Source organism: Salvelinus namaycush, chromosome 32 (genome assembly GCF_016432855.1).
Source record: "Salvelinus namaycush isolate Seneca chromosome 32, SaNama_1.0, whole genome shotgun sequence".
NCBI lineage: Eukaryota > Metazoa > Chordata > Actinopteri > Salmoniformes > Salmonidae > Salvelinus > Salvelinus namaycush.
In genome coordinates, this window is record NC_052338.1 from 37,113,138 (window position 1) to 37,129,062 (window position 15,925).

The 15,925-nt window shown below is 40.7% G+C and overlaps 1 protein-coding gene across 1 annotated transcript in view; it reads right to left on the reverse strand.

Moving 5' to 3' along the window:
• laptm4b (lysosomal protein transmembrane 4 beta) overlaps nucleotides 1-15,925 on the reverse strand; it is a gene marked incomplete at its 3' end in the record, with an annotated part of 34,778 nt that overhangs the window by 5,933 nt on the left and 12,920 nt on the right. The window contains exons 3-4 of the mRNA XM_038971957.1: nucleotides 13,120-13,193; nucleotides 12,246-12,368 (exon numbers count right to left, since the gene is read on the reverse strand). Of these exons, the coding sequence (XP_038827885.1) occupies nucleotides 12,246-12,368; nucleotides 13,120-13,193 (197 nt within the window). The remainder of the gene's footprint in view (nucleotides 1-12,245; nucleotides 12,369-13,119; nucleotides 13,194-15,925) is intronic.

Sequence of the window (15,925 nt, forward strand, 5' to 3'; positions counted from 1 at the left end):
CATGGTGCCATGGTGCCATCGCTCAACAGCCCCCCCTGCCCACTCCACTTCTCTCGCTTTCCTGTCATTGAAAGTGAATGTCTTCCGATGTTTCACAGTGCAATGAGGCGGTGTAGAATGGCACCGGAGGGGATGGCTGTTGTTTTACGGGCTCCTAACCAACTGTGCTATTTTGTTAGTTTTTTTTACTTTGTTTGTAATTTTGTACCTAAAGTGTTGCTGCTACCGTCTCTTATGACCTAAAAGAGTTTCTGGACATCAGAACAGCGATCACTCACCTCGTACTGGACAAAGATTTCTTTCTTTAATTAGTCCGACGTGAAGGATATACTGCGTTCTGGAGACCAGGCCCAAATCCCTGTCATTCACGTGAAGAAAAGGCGGAGATACAGAGGGAGGTGCCTTGTTAGGATTCGTAGGCGAGTAAGTAAATCACCACTACCATCGGTTCTATTGGCCAATCACTGGAGAATAAACTGGATGATCTACGGTCGAGACTATCCTACCAACGGGACATTATAAACTGTAATATCTTATGTTTCACGGATAATTTAGAGCTGGCTGGGTTTTCCGTGCATCGACAGGACAGAGCAGCCACGTCTGGTAAGATGAGGGGTGGGGGTCTGTGTCTATTTGTAAATAACTGCTATTGCGCAATGTCTAATATTAAATAAGGCTCACGGTATTGCTCGCCTCATGATAAGCTGTAGACCACACTATCTACCAAGAGAGTTCTCATCTATATTATTCGTAGCGATCTATTAACCACCACAAACCGATGCTGGCACTAAGACCGCACTCAACGAGCTGTTTAAGGCCATAAGCAAACCAGAAAATGCTCATCCAGAAGCGCAGCTCCTAGTGGCCGGGGACATTAATGCAGGAAAACTTAAATCAGTTCTACCTCATTTCTACCAGCATGTCACATGTGCAACCAGAGAAAAAAAAACTCTAGACCACCTTTACTCCACACACAAATACGCATACAAAGCTCTCCCTAGTCCTCCATTTGGCAAATCTGACCATAATTATATCCTCCTGAGAGCAAAAACTAAAGCAGGAAGTACCATCGACTTGCTCAAATTGGAATATGGAAGGGGTCAGGTGACGCAGATTCTACGCTATGTACTAACCTGTAACCCTGCACATTGACTAACCTGTACCCCCGCACATTTACTAACCTGTACCCCCGCACATTGACTAACATGTACCCCCGCACATTGACTAACCTTTACCCCTGCACATTTACTAACCTGTACCCCCACACATTGACTAACCTGTACCCCCGCACATTGACTAACCTTTACCCCCACACATTGACTAACTGTACCCTCGCACCTCGACTAACCTGTACCCCCACACATTGACTAACCTGTACCCCCGCACATTGACTAACATGTACCCCCGCACATTGACTAACCTTTACCCCCGCACATTGACTAACCTGTACCCCCGCACATTGACTAACCTGTACCCCCGCACATTGACTAACCTAACCCCGCACATTGACTAACCTGTACCCCCGCACATTGACTAACCTGTACCCCCGCACATTGACTAACCTGTACCCCCGCACATTGACTAACATGTACCCCCGCACATTGACTCTGTACCAGTACCCCCGCACATTGACTCGGTACCAGTACCCCCGCACATTGACTCGGTACCAGTACCCCCGCACATTGACTCGGTACCAGTACCCCCGCACATTGACTCGGTACCAGTACCCCCGCACATTGACTCTGTACCAGTACCCCTGCACATTGACTCTGTACCAGTACCCCCGCACATTGACTCTGTACCTGTACCCCCGCACATTGACTAACCTGTACCCCCGCACATTGACTAACCTGTACCCCCGCACATTGACTAACATGTACCCCCGCACATTGACTCTGTACCAGTTACCCCCGCACATTGACTCTGTACCATGTACCCCCGCACATTGACTCTGTACCTGTACCCCCCGCACATTGACTCGTACCAGTACCCCCGCACATTGACTCTACCGTACCCCGCACATTGACTCTGTACCTGTACCCCCGCACATTGACTAACCTGTACCCCCGCACATTGACTCTGTACCAGTACCCCCGCACATTTACTAACATGTACCCCCGCACATTGACTAACCTGTACCCCCGCACATTGACTAACCTGTACCCCCGCACATTGACTAACCTGTACCCCCGCACATTGACTCTGTACCAGTACCCCCGCACATTGACTAACCTGTACCCCCGCACATTGACTCTGTACCAGTACCCCCGCACATTTACTAACATGTACCCCCGCACATTGACTAACCTGTACCCCTGCACATTGACTCTGTACCTGTACCCCTGCACATTGACTAACCTGTACCCCCGCACATTGACTCTGTACCTGTACCCCCGCACATTGACTCTGTACCAGTACCCCCGCACATTGACTAACCTGTACCCCCACACATTTACTAACCTGTACCCCCGCACATTGACTAACCTGTACCCCCGCACATTGACTAACCTGTACCCCCGCACATTGACTAACCTGTACCCCCGCACATTGACTAACCTGTACCCCCGCACATTGACTAACCTGTACCCCCGCACATTGACTAACCTGTACCCCCGCACATTGATACATTACCCCCGCACACTGACTCGGTACCAGTACCCCCGCACACTGACTCGGTACCAGTACCCCCGCACACTGACTCGGTACCAGTACCCCCGCACACTGACTCGGTACCAGTACCCCCCCACACTGACTCGGTACCAGTACCCCCGCACACTGACCTGTACTGTACCCCCGCACATTGACAACATGTACCCCCGCACATTGACTAACATGTACCCCCGCACATTGACTAACTGTACCCCACCTATTTACTAACCTGCACCCCGCACATTGACTAACCGTACCCCCGCACATTGACTAACCTGTACCCCCGCACATTGACTAACATGTACCCCCGCACATTGACTAACCAGTACCCCCGCACATTGACTAACCTGTACCCCCGCACATTGACTAACCTGTACCCCCACACATTGACTAACCTGTACCCCCGCACATTGACTAACCTGTACCCCCGCACATTGACTCTGTACCAGTACCCCCGCACATTGACTCTGTACCAGTACCCCCGCACATTTACTAACCTGTACCCCCGCACATTGACTCTGTACCAGTACCCCCGCACATTGACTAACCTGTACCCCTGCACATTTACTAACCTGTACCCCCGCACATTGACTCTGTACCAGTACCCCCGCACATTGACTCTGTACCAGTACCCCCACACATTGACTCTGTACCAGTACCCCCACACATTGACTAACTGTCCCCGCACAATGACTAACTGTACCCCCGCACATTGACATAACCTGTACCCCCGCACATTGACTAACAGTACCCCCGAACATGACTAACCTGTACCCCACACATTAACAACCCGTACCCGCAGCCCATTGATATATTACCAGCTGGTGTAGGTAGTCCTGGATGGTGTTGGGGTTATATTAGACTGTATAGGAGTTATAATATATTTATATATTACCAGCTGGTGTAGGTAGTCCTGGATGGTGTTGGGGTTATATTAGACTGTATAGGAGTTATAATATATTTATATATTACCAGCTGGTGTAGGTAGTCCTGGATGGTGTTGGGGTTATATTAGACTGTATAGGAGTTATAATATATTTATATATTACCAGCTGGTGTAGGTAGTCCTGGATGGTGTTGGGGTTATATTAGACTGTATAGGAGTTATAATATATTTATATATTACCAGCTGGTGCAGGTAGTCCTGGATGGTGTTGGGGTTATATTAGACTGTATAGGAGTTATAATATATTTATATATTACCAGCTGGTGTAGGTAGTCCTGGATGGTGTTGGGGTTATATTAGACTGTATAGGAGTTATAATATATTTATATATTACCAGCTGGTGCAGGTAGTCCTGGATGGTGTTGGGGTTATATTAGACTGTATAGGAGTTATAATATATTTATATATTACCAGCTGGTGCAGGTAGTCCTGGATGGTGTTGGGGTTATATTAGACTGTATAGGAGTTATAATATATTTATATATTACCAGCTGGTGTAGGTAGTCCTGGATGGTGTTGGGGTTATATTAGACTGTATAGGAGTTATAATATATTTATATATTACCAGCTGGTGTAGGTAGTCCTGGATGGTGTTGGGGTTATATTAGACTGTATAGGAGTTATAATATATTTATATATTACCAGCTGGTGTAGGTAGTCCTGGATGGTGTTGGGGTTATATTAGACTGTATAGGAGTTATAATATATTTATATATTACCAGCTGGTGTAGGTAGTCCTGGATGGTGTTGGGGTTATATTAGACTGTATAGGAGTTATAATATATTTATATATTACCAGCTGGTGTAGGTAGTCCTGGATGGTGTTGGGGTTATATTAGACTGTATAGGAGTTATAATATATTTATATATTACCAGCTGGTGCAGGTAGTCCTGGATGGTGTTGGGGTTATATTAGACTGTATAGGAGTTATAATATATTTATATATTACCAGCTGGTGCAGGTAGTCCTGGATGGTGTTGGGGTTATATTAGACTGTATAGGAGTTATAATATATTTATATATTACCAGCTGGTGCAGGTAGTCCTGGATGGTGTTGGGGTTATATTAGACTGTATAGGAGTTATAATATATTTATATATTACCAGCTGGTGCAGGTAGTCCTGGATGGTGTTGGGGTTATATTAGACTGTATAGGAGTTATAATATATTTATATATTACCAGCTGGTGTAGGTAGTCCTGGATGGTGTTGGGGTTATATTAGACTGTATAGGAGTTATAATATATTTATATATTACCAGCTGGTGCAGGTAGTCCTGGATGGTGTTGGGGTTATATTAGACTGTATAGGAGTTATAATATATTTATATATTACCAGCTGGTGTAGGTAGTCCTGGATGGTGTTGGGGTTATATTAGACTGTATAGGAGTTATAATATATTTATATATTACCAGCTGGTGCAGGTAGTCCTGGATGGTGTTGGGGTTATATTAGACTGTATAGGAGTTATAATATATTTATATATTACCAGCTGGTGCAGGTAGTCCTGGATGGTGTTGGGGTTATATTAGACTGTATAGGAGTTATAATATATTTATATATTACCAGCTGGTGCAGGTAGTCCTGGATGGTGTTGGGGTTATATTAGACTGTATAGGAGTTATAATATATTTATATATTACCAGCTGGTGCAGGTAGTCCTGGATGGTGTTGGGGTTATATTAGACTGTATAGGAGTTATAATATATTTATATATTACCAGCTGGTGTAGGTAGTCCTGGATGGTGTTGGGGTTATATTAGACTGTATAGGAGTTATAATATATTTATATATTACCAGCTGGTGTAGGTAGTCCTGGATGGTGTTGGGGTTATATTAGACTGTATAGGAGTTATAATATATTTATATATTACCAGCTGGTGCAGGTAGTCCTGGATGGTGTTGGGGTTATATTAGACTGTATAGGAGTTATAATATATTTATATATTACCAGCTGGTGCAGGTAGTCCTGGATGGTGTTGGGGTTATATTAGACTGTATAGGAGTTATAATATATTTATATATTACCAGCTGGTGTAGGTAGTCCTGGATGGTGTTGGGGTTATATTAGACTGTATAGGAGTTATAATATATTTATATATTACCAGCTGGTGCAGGTAGTCCTGGATGGTGTTGGGGTTATATTAGACTGTATAGGAGTTATAATATATTTATATATTACCAGCTGGTGTAGGTAGTCCTGGATGGTGTTGGGGTTATATTAGACTGTATAGGAGTTATAATATATTTATATATTACCAGCTGGTGCAGGTAGTCCTGGATGGTGTTGGGGTTATATTAGACTGTATAGGAGTTATAATATATTTATATATTACCAGCTGGTGTAGGTAGTCCTGGATGGTGTTGGGGTTATATTAGACTGTATAGGAGTTATAATATATTTATATATTACCAGCTGGTGTAGGTAGTCCTGGATGGTGTTGGGGTTATATTAGACTGTATAGGAGTTATAATATATTTATATATTACCAGCTGGTGTAGGTAGTCCTGGATGGTGTTGGGGTTATATTAGACTGTATAGGAGTTATAATATATTTATATATTACCAGCTGGTGTAGGTAGTCCTGGATGGTGTTGGGGTTATATTAGACTGTATAGGAGTTATAATATATTTATATATTACCAGCTGGTGCAGGTAGTCCTGGATGGTGTTGGGGTTATATTAGACTGTATAGGAGTTATAATATATTTATATATTACCAGCTGGTGTAGGTAGTCCTGGATGGTGTTGGGGTTATATTAGACTGTATAGGAGTTATAATATATTTATATATTACCAGCTGGTGTAGGTAGTCCTGGATGGTGTTGGGGTTATATTAGACTGTATAGGAGTTATAATATATTTATATATTACCAGCTGGTGCAGGTAGTCCTGGATGGTGTTGGGGTTATATTAGACTGTATAGGAGTTATAATATATTTATATATTACCAGCTGGTGTAGGTAGTCCTGGATGGTGTTGGGGTTATATTAGACTGTATAGGAGTTATAATATATGTATATATTACCAGCTGGTGCAGGTAGTCCTGGATGGTGTTGGGGTTATATTAGACTGTATAGGAGTTATAATATATTTATATATTACCAGCTGGTGTAGGTAGTCCTGGATGGTGTTGGGGTTATATTAGACTGTATAGGAGTTATAATATATTTATATATTACCAGCTGGTGTAGGTAGTCCTGGATGGTGTTGGGGTTATATTAGACTGTATAGGAGTTATAATATATTTATATATTACCAGCTGGTGTAGGTAGTCCTGGATGGTGTTGGGGTTATATTAGACTGTATAGGAGTTATAATATATTTATATATTACCAGCTGGTGTAGGTAGTCCTGGATGGTGTTGGGGTTATATTAGACTGTATAGGAGTTATAATATATTTATATATTACCAGCTGGTGCAGGTAGTCCTGGATGGTGTTGGGGTTATATTAGACTGTATAGGAGTTATAATATATTTATATATTACCAGCTGGTGCAGGTAGTCCTGGATGGTGTTGGGGTTATATTAGACTGTATAGGAGTTATAATATATTTATATATTACCAGCTGGTGCAGGTAGTCCTGGATGGTGTTGGGGTTATATTAGACTGTATAGGAGTTATAATATATTTATATATTACCAGCTGGTGCAGGTAGTCCTGGATGGTGTTGGGGTTATATTAGACTGTATAGGAGTTATAATATATTTATATATTACCAGCTGGTGTAGGTAGTCCTGGATGGTGTTGGGGTTATATTAGACTGTATAGGAGTTATAATATATTTATATATTACCAGCTGGTGTAGGTAGTCCTGGATGGTGTTGGGGTTATATTAGACTGTATAGGAGTTATAATATATTTATATATTACCAGCTGGTGCAGGTAGTCCTGGATGGTGTTGGGGTTATATTAGACTGTATAGGAGTTATAATATATTTATATATTACCAGCTGGTGTAGGTAGTCCTGGATGGTGTTGGGGTTATATTAGACTGTATAGGAGTTATAATATATTTATATATTACCAGCTGGTGCAGGTAGTCCTGGATGGTGTTGGGGTTATATTAGACTGTATAGGAGTTATAATATATTTATATATTACCAGCTGGTGTAGGTAGTCCTGGATGGTGTTGGGGTTATATTAGACTGTATAGGAGTTATAATATATTTATATATTACCAGCTGGTGTAGGTAGTCCTGGATGGTGTTGGGGTTATATTAGACTGTATAGGAGTTATAATATATTTATATATTACCAGCTGGTGTAGGTAGTCCTGGATGGTGTTGGGGTTATATTAGACTGTATAGGAGTTATAATATATTTATATATTACCAGCTGGTGTAGGTAGTCCTGGATGGTGTTGGGGTTATATTAGACTGTATAGGAGTTATAATATATTTATATATTACCAGCTGGTGCAGGTAGTCCTGGATGGTGTTGGGGTTATATTAGACTGTATAGGAGTTATAATATATTTATATATTACCAGCTGGTGTAGGTAGTCCTGGATGGTGTTGGGGTTATATTAGACTGTATAGGAGTTATAATATATTTATATATTACCAGCTGGTGCAGGTAGTCCTGGATGGTGTTGGGGTTATATTAGACTGTATAGGAGTTATAATATATTTATATATTACCAGCTGGTGTAGGTAGTCCTGGATGGTGTTGGGGTTATATTAGACTGTATAGGAGTTATAATATATTTATATATTACCAGCTGGTGCAGGTAGTCCTGGATGGTGTTGGGGTTATATTAGACTGTATAGGAGTTATAATATATTTATATATTACCAGCTGGTGTAGGTAGTCCTGGATGGTGTTGGGGTTATATTAGACTGTATAGGATTTATAATATATTTATATATTACCAGCTGGTGTAGGTAGTCCTGGATGGTGTTGGGGTTATATTAGACTGTATAGGAGTTATAATATATTTATATATTACCAGCTGGTGTAGGTAGTCCTGGATGGTGTTGGGGTTATATTAGACTGTATAGGAGTTATAATATATTTATATATTACCAGCTGGTGTAGGTAGTCCTGGATGGTGTTGGGGTTATATTAGACTGTATAGGAGTTATAATATATTTATATATTACCAGCTGGTGCAGGTAGTCCTGGATGGTGTTGGGGTTATATTAGACTGTATAGGAGTTATAATATATTTATATATTACCAGCTGGTGCAGGTAGTCCTGGATGGTGTTGGGGTTATATTAGACTGTATAGGAGTTATAATATATTTATATATTACCAGCTGGTGTAGGTAGTCCTGGATGGTGTTGGGGTTATATTAGACTGTATAGGAGTTATAATATATTTATATATTACCAGCTGGTGCAGGTAGTCCTGGATGGTGTTGGGGTTATATTAGACTGTATAGGAGTTATAATATATTTATATATTACCAGCTGGTGCAGGTAGTCCTGGATGGTGTTGGGGTTATATTAGACTGTATAGGAGTTATAATATATTTATATATTACCAGCTGGTGTAGGTAGTCCTGGATGGTGTTGGGGTTATATTAGACTGTATAGGAGTTATAATATATTTATATATTACCAGCTGGTGTAGGTAGTCCTGGATGGTGTTGGGGTTATATTAGACTGTATAGGAGTTATAATATATTTATATATTACCAGCTGGTGCAGGTAGTCCTGGATGGTGTTGGGGTTATATTAGACTGTATAGGAGTTATAATATATGTATATATTACCAGCTGGTGCAGGTAGTCCTGGATGGTGTTGGGGTTATATTAGACTGTATAGGAGTTATAATATATTTATATATTACCAGCTGGTGCAGGTAGTCCTGGATGGTGTTGGGGTTATATTAGACTGTATAGGAGTTATAATATATGTATATATTACCAGCTGGTGTAGGTAGTCCTGGATGGTGTTGGGGTTATATTAGACTGTATAGGAGTTATAATATATTTATATATTACCAGCTGGTGCAGGTAGTCCTGGATGGTGTTGGGGTTATATTAGACTGTATAGGAGTTATAATATATTTATATATTACCAGCTGGTGCAGGTAGTCCTGGATGGTGTTGGGGTTATATTAGACTGTATAGGAGTTATAATATATTTATATATTACCAGCTGGTGTAGGTAGTCCTGGATGGTGTTGGGGTTATATTAGACTGTATAGGAGTTATAATATATTTATATATTACCAGCTGGTGTAGGTAGTCCTGGATGGTGTTGGGGTTATATTAGACTGTATAGGAGTTATAATATATTTATATATTACCAGCTGGTGTAGGTAGTCCTGGATGGTGTTGGGGTTATATTAGACTGTATAGGAGTTATAATATATTTATATATTACCAGCTGGTGCAGGTAGTCCTGGATGGTGTTGGGGTTATATTAGACTGTATAGGAGTTATAATATATTTATATATTACCAGCTGGTGTAGGTAGTCCTGGATGGTGTTGGGGTTATATTAGACTGTATAGGAGTTATAATATATTTATATATTACCAGCTGGTGCAGGTAGTCCTGGATGGTGTTGGGGTTATATTAGACTGTATAGGAGTTATAATATATTTATATATTACCAGCTGGTGCAGGTAGTCCTGGATGGTGTTGGGGTTATATTAGACTGTATAGGAGTTATAATATATTTATATATTACCAGCTGGTGCAGGTAGTCCTGGATGGTGTTGGGGTTATATTAGACTGTATAGGAGTTATAATATATTTATATATTACCAGCTGGTGCAGGTAGTCCTGGATGGTGTTGGGGTTATATTAGACTGTATAGGAGTTATAATATATTTATATATTACCAGCTGGTGCAGGTAGTCCTGGATGGTGTTGGGGTTATATTAGACTGTATAGGAGTTATAATATATTTATATATTACCAGCTGGTGCAGGTAGTCCTGGATGGTGTTGGGGTTATATTAGACTGTATAGGAGTTATAATATATTTATATATTACCAGCTGGTGCAGGTAGTCCTGGATGGTGTTGGGGTTATATTAGACTGTATAGGAGTTATAATATATGTATATATTACCAGCTGGTGCAGGTAGTCCTGGATGGTGTTGGGGTTATATTAGACTGTATAGGAGTTATAATATATTTATATATTACCAGCTGGTGCAGGTAGTCCTGGATGGTGTTGGGGTTATATTAGACTGTATAGGAGTTATAATATATTTATATATTACCAGCTGGTGTAGGTAGTCCTGGATGGTGTTGGGGTTATATTAGACTGTATAGGAGTTATAATATATTTATATATTACCAGCTGGTGCAGGTAGTCCTGGATGGTGTTGGGGTTATATTAGACTGTATAGGAGTTATAATATATTTATATATTACCAGCTGGTGTAGGTAGTCCTGGATGGTGTTGGGGTTATATTAGACTGTATAGGAGTTATAATATATTTATATATTACCAGCTGGTGCAGGTAGTCCTGGATGGTGTTGGGGTTATATTAGACTGTATAGGAGTTATAATATATGTATATATTACCAGCTGGTGCAGGTAGTCCTGGATGGTGTTGGGGTTATATTAGACTGTATAGGAGTTATAATATATGTATATATTACCAGCTGGTGCAGGTAGTCCTGGATGGTGTTGGGGTTATATTAGACTGTATAGGAGTTATAATATATTTATATATTACCAGCTGGTGTAGGTAGTCCTGGATGGTGTTGGGGTTATATTAGACTGTATAGGAGTTATAATATATTTATATATTACCAGCTGGTGCAGGTAGTCCTGGATGGTGTTGGGGTTATATTAGACTGTATAGGAGTTATAATATATTTATATATTACCAGCTGGTGTAGGTAGTCCTGGATGGTGTTGGGGTTATATTAGACTGTATAGGAGTTATAATATATTTATATATTACCAGCTGGTGTAGGTAGTCCTGGATGGTGTTGGGGTTATATTAGACTGTATAGGAGTTATAATATATTTATATATTACCAGCTGGTGCAGGTAGTCCTGGATGGTGTTGGGGTTATATTAGACTGTATAGGAGTTATAATATATTTATATATTACCAGCTGGTGCAGGTAGTCCTGGATGGTGTTGGGGTTATATTAGACTGTATAGGAGTTATAATATATTTATATATTACCAGCTGGTGCAGGTAGTCCTGGATGGTGTTGGGGTTATATTAGACTGTATAGGAGTTATAATATATTTATATATTACCAGCTGGTGCAGGTAGTCCTGGATGGTGTTGGGGTTATATTAGACTGTATAGGAGTTATAATATATTTATATATTACCAGCTGGTGTAGGTAGTCCTGGATGGTGTTGGGGTTATATTAGACTGTATAGGAGTTATAATATATTTATATATTACCAGCCGGTGCAGGTAGTCCTGGATGGTGTTGGGGTTATATTAGACTGTATAGGAGTTATAATATATTTATATATTACCAGCCGGTGTAGGTAGTCCTGGATGGTGTTGGGGTTATATTAGACTGTATAGGAGTTATAATATATGTATATATTACCAGCTGGTGCAGGTAGTCCTGGATGGTGTTGGGGTTATATTAGACTGTATAGGAGTTATAATATATTTATATATTACCAGCTGGTGCAGGTAGTCCTGGATGGTGTTGGGGTTATATTAGACTGTATAGGAGTTATAATATATTTATATATTACCAGCTGGTGCAGGTAGTCCTGGATGGTGTTGGGGTACACCACAACACTGATGGCCACCAGGGTGTTAAGGACAAAGTCAAAGATTTGGTAGCAGAAGAATGGGATGAGCCACGCTGCATGTTGCTGTAAGGGGACAACACAACCTTTTCATTTAAAAAAGTACAGGAGATTTAGTGACAATTTCACTTCACTTGAAAACAGAATCCTGTTGACTGGTAAAACGGTACTGTAGTCTACCACCACAGAGATTAACACTTCTACATGGGGGTAGTCTATGGTAGTCTACTGTTGACTGGTAAAACGGTACTGTAGTCTACCACCACAGAGATGAACACTTCTACATGGGGGTAGTCTATGGTAGTCTACTGTTGACTGGTAAAACGGTACTGTAGTCTACCACCACAGAGATTAACACTTCTACATGGGGGTAGTCTATGGTAGTCTACTGTTGACTGGTAAAACGGTACTGTAGTCTACCACCACAGAGATTAACACTTCTACATGGGGGTAGTCTATGGTAGTCTACTGTTGACTGGTAAAACGGTACTGTAGTCTACCACCACAGAGATGAACACTTCTACATGGGGGTAGTCTATGGTAGTCTACTGTTGACTGGTAAAACGGTACTGTAGTCTACCACCACAGAGATTACATTTACATTTACATTTAAGTCATTTAGCAGACGCTCTTATCCAGAGCGACTTACAAGTACATACATTCATACTTTTTTTTGTACTGGCCCCCCGTGGGAAACGAACCCACAACCCTGGCGTTGCAAGCGCCATGCTCTACCAACTGAGCCACACAGTTAAAACTTCTACATGTCATTCTATGCCTAAAACAATGAAGTTAAGTTCTTTATTTGTGAGATTACCTTGTAAGCACCATAGGTTGCCATACCACATATTAGAATCATGAGCAGAGAGATTGCTGTGCCGATGCACATATCTGTTGAAAGAAAAGCAAAACTTTAACGTAGTCAGGACTTGTTTTCTCATACAATAAGAGATATAATAAAGTCCCTGGCTCGACTGCAACGAGCAGGCAGGACTTAACAGGCTACCGATCTACCGCTGTATTTCTTAAAACACTACTAACGGGAGATTACATGCACCTGGGGGTTAATCTAAGTTTGATTGCAACAACAACCTCAAGGATGAACCAGCAGATCAGTTGACGTCTCGTTGTCAAGTGATTATAATACCAGACACCTGGTGTTGATTCTCTACTCCCGCACCAATTAAATATCAACCTATCAGGAGCATCGCAACCCGCCTGATTCATGTAAAAATGTTTAAGTATGAGAAGTAGCAGGCCTATATTTCATTAAAACGTTTCACTTTAAATGACAAAATAATATATGCCATTTAAAATATCTTTATAGACTTTTTTTTTTTTTAAATAAAAAACTCAATAATGATTTACTTGATTTAGTTCCACATTTCAAATATGGACTGTCCAGGGATTTGTTACCCCTTGATCTTGATAAGAAATTACCATATCAGACAATTGTATTTTAAAGACATGTAGGACCAAACAACCTTTTATAACCTACTACCAGTTATTAATGTGTCATAACATGTTCCTACCACCAGTTAATGTGTCATAACATGTTCCTACCACCAGTTAATGTGTCATAACATGTTCCTACCACCAGTTAATGTGTCATAACATGTTCCTACCACCAGTTATTAATGTGTCATAACATGTAGGACCAAACATGTCCTGCATGGGGGTCACAATGTCCTGCATGGGGGTCACAACGTCCTGCATGGGGGTCACAATGTCCTGCATGGGGGTCACAATGTCCTGCATGGGGGTCACAATGTCCTGCATGGGGGTCACAATGTCCTGCATGGGGGTCACAATGTCCTGCATGGGGGTCACAACGTCCTGCATGGGGGTCCTGCATGGGGGCCCCTCAGGGGTGTGTACCTAGTCCCCTCCTGTATTCCCTGTTCACCCACGACTGCGTGGCCAAACACGACTCCAACACCATCGTTAAGTTTGCTGACGACACAACAGTGGTAGGCCTGATCACCGACAACGATGAGACGGCCGATAGGGAGGTCAGAAAACTGGAAGTGTGGTGCCAGGACAACAACCTCTCTCTCAATGTGAGCAAGACTAAGGAGATGATCGTGGACTACAGGAAAAGGCAGGCTGAACAGGCCCCCATTAACATCAACGGGGCTGTAGTGGAGCAGGTTGAGAGTTTCAAGTTCCTTGGTGTCCACATCACCAACAAACTCATGGTCCAAACATACCAAGACAGTTGTGAAGAGGGCACGACAATGCCTTTCCCCCCTCAGGAGACTGAAAAGATTTGGCATGGGTCCCCAGATCCTCAAAAGGTTCTACAGCTGCACCATCGAGAGCATCCTGACCGGTTGCATCACTGCCTGGTATGGCAACTGCTTGGCATCTAACCGTAAGGCGCTACAGAGGGTAGTGCGAATGGCCCAGTACATCACTGCGGCCAAGCTTCCTGCCATCCAGGACCTATATAATAGGCGGTGTCAGAGGAAAGCCCATAAAGTTGTCAGAGACTCCGGTCACCCAAGTTATAGACTGTTTTCTCTGCTACCGCAGGGTAAGTGGTACCGGAGCGCCAAGTCTAGGACCAAAAGGCTCCTCAATAGCTTCTACCCTCGAGCCATTAGACTGCTGAACAATTAATCAAATCACCACCGGACAATTTACATTGACCCTCCCCTCCCTTTTGTACACTGCAGCTACTCGCTGTTTATTATCTATGCTTAGTCACTTCACCCCCACCTACATGTACAAATTACCTCAACTAACCTGTAATCCCGCACATTGACTCGGTACCGGTGCCCCATGTATATAGCCTCGTTATTGTGTTACTTTTTATTATTACTTTTTATTTTAGTCTACTTGGTAAATATTTTCATCTTGGCATTGTTGGTTAAGGGCTTGTAAGTAAGCATTTCACGGTAAAGTCTACACTTGTTGTATTCGGCGCATGTGACTAATAAAGTTTGATTTGAATAGCTTCCAGAACTTGGTACAGTTGGGTTGTTAAGGTTCTCTGTGACTACATCTAGATAGAAATCTGACTTGGACTTCCTGATCAGTCCTGTCCATTTGTTTCTCAGCGCTCTGAAGGAGCCCCAGTCAACAGGAGCATGTGTATGTCGAGCTTGAGTCCAATCTCTTTCTAATTAATTCTGCCAAGTTATCTGAAAACCATGGATTGTCCCTTCCACTGATTCTATATTTAAATCACAGCCTTCAGAAACATTGTAAGTTGTTTATTAACCGATTTCACTTTTGTTGAGTTTGATCTTGAATTCAATAATGAAAGCAATAAAAAATATACGCTCCTTCACTGATACAAAGTGAAACTGTTTTTGAATCCCAGTAACGAGAAGACTTACTAGTATCATCCATGACATCATCCCAGTAATAAGAAGACTTACTAGCATCATCCATGACATCATCCCAGTAATAAGAAGACTTACTAGCATCATCCATGACATCATCCCAGTAATAAGAAGACTTACTAGCATCATCCATGACATCATCCCAGTAATAAGAAGACTTACTAGCATCATCCATGACATCATCCCAGTAATAAGAAGACTTACTAGCATCATCCATGACATCATCCCAGTAATAAGAAGACTTACTAGCATCATCCATGACATCATCCCAGT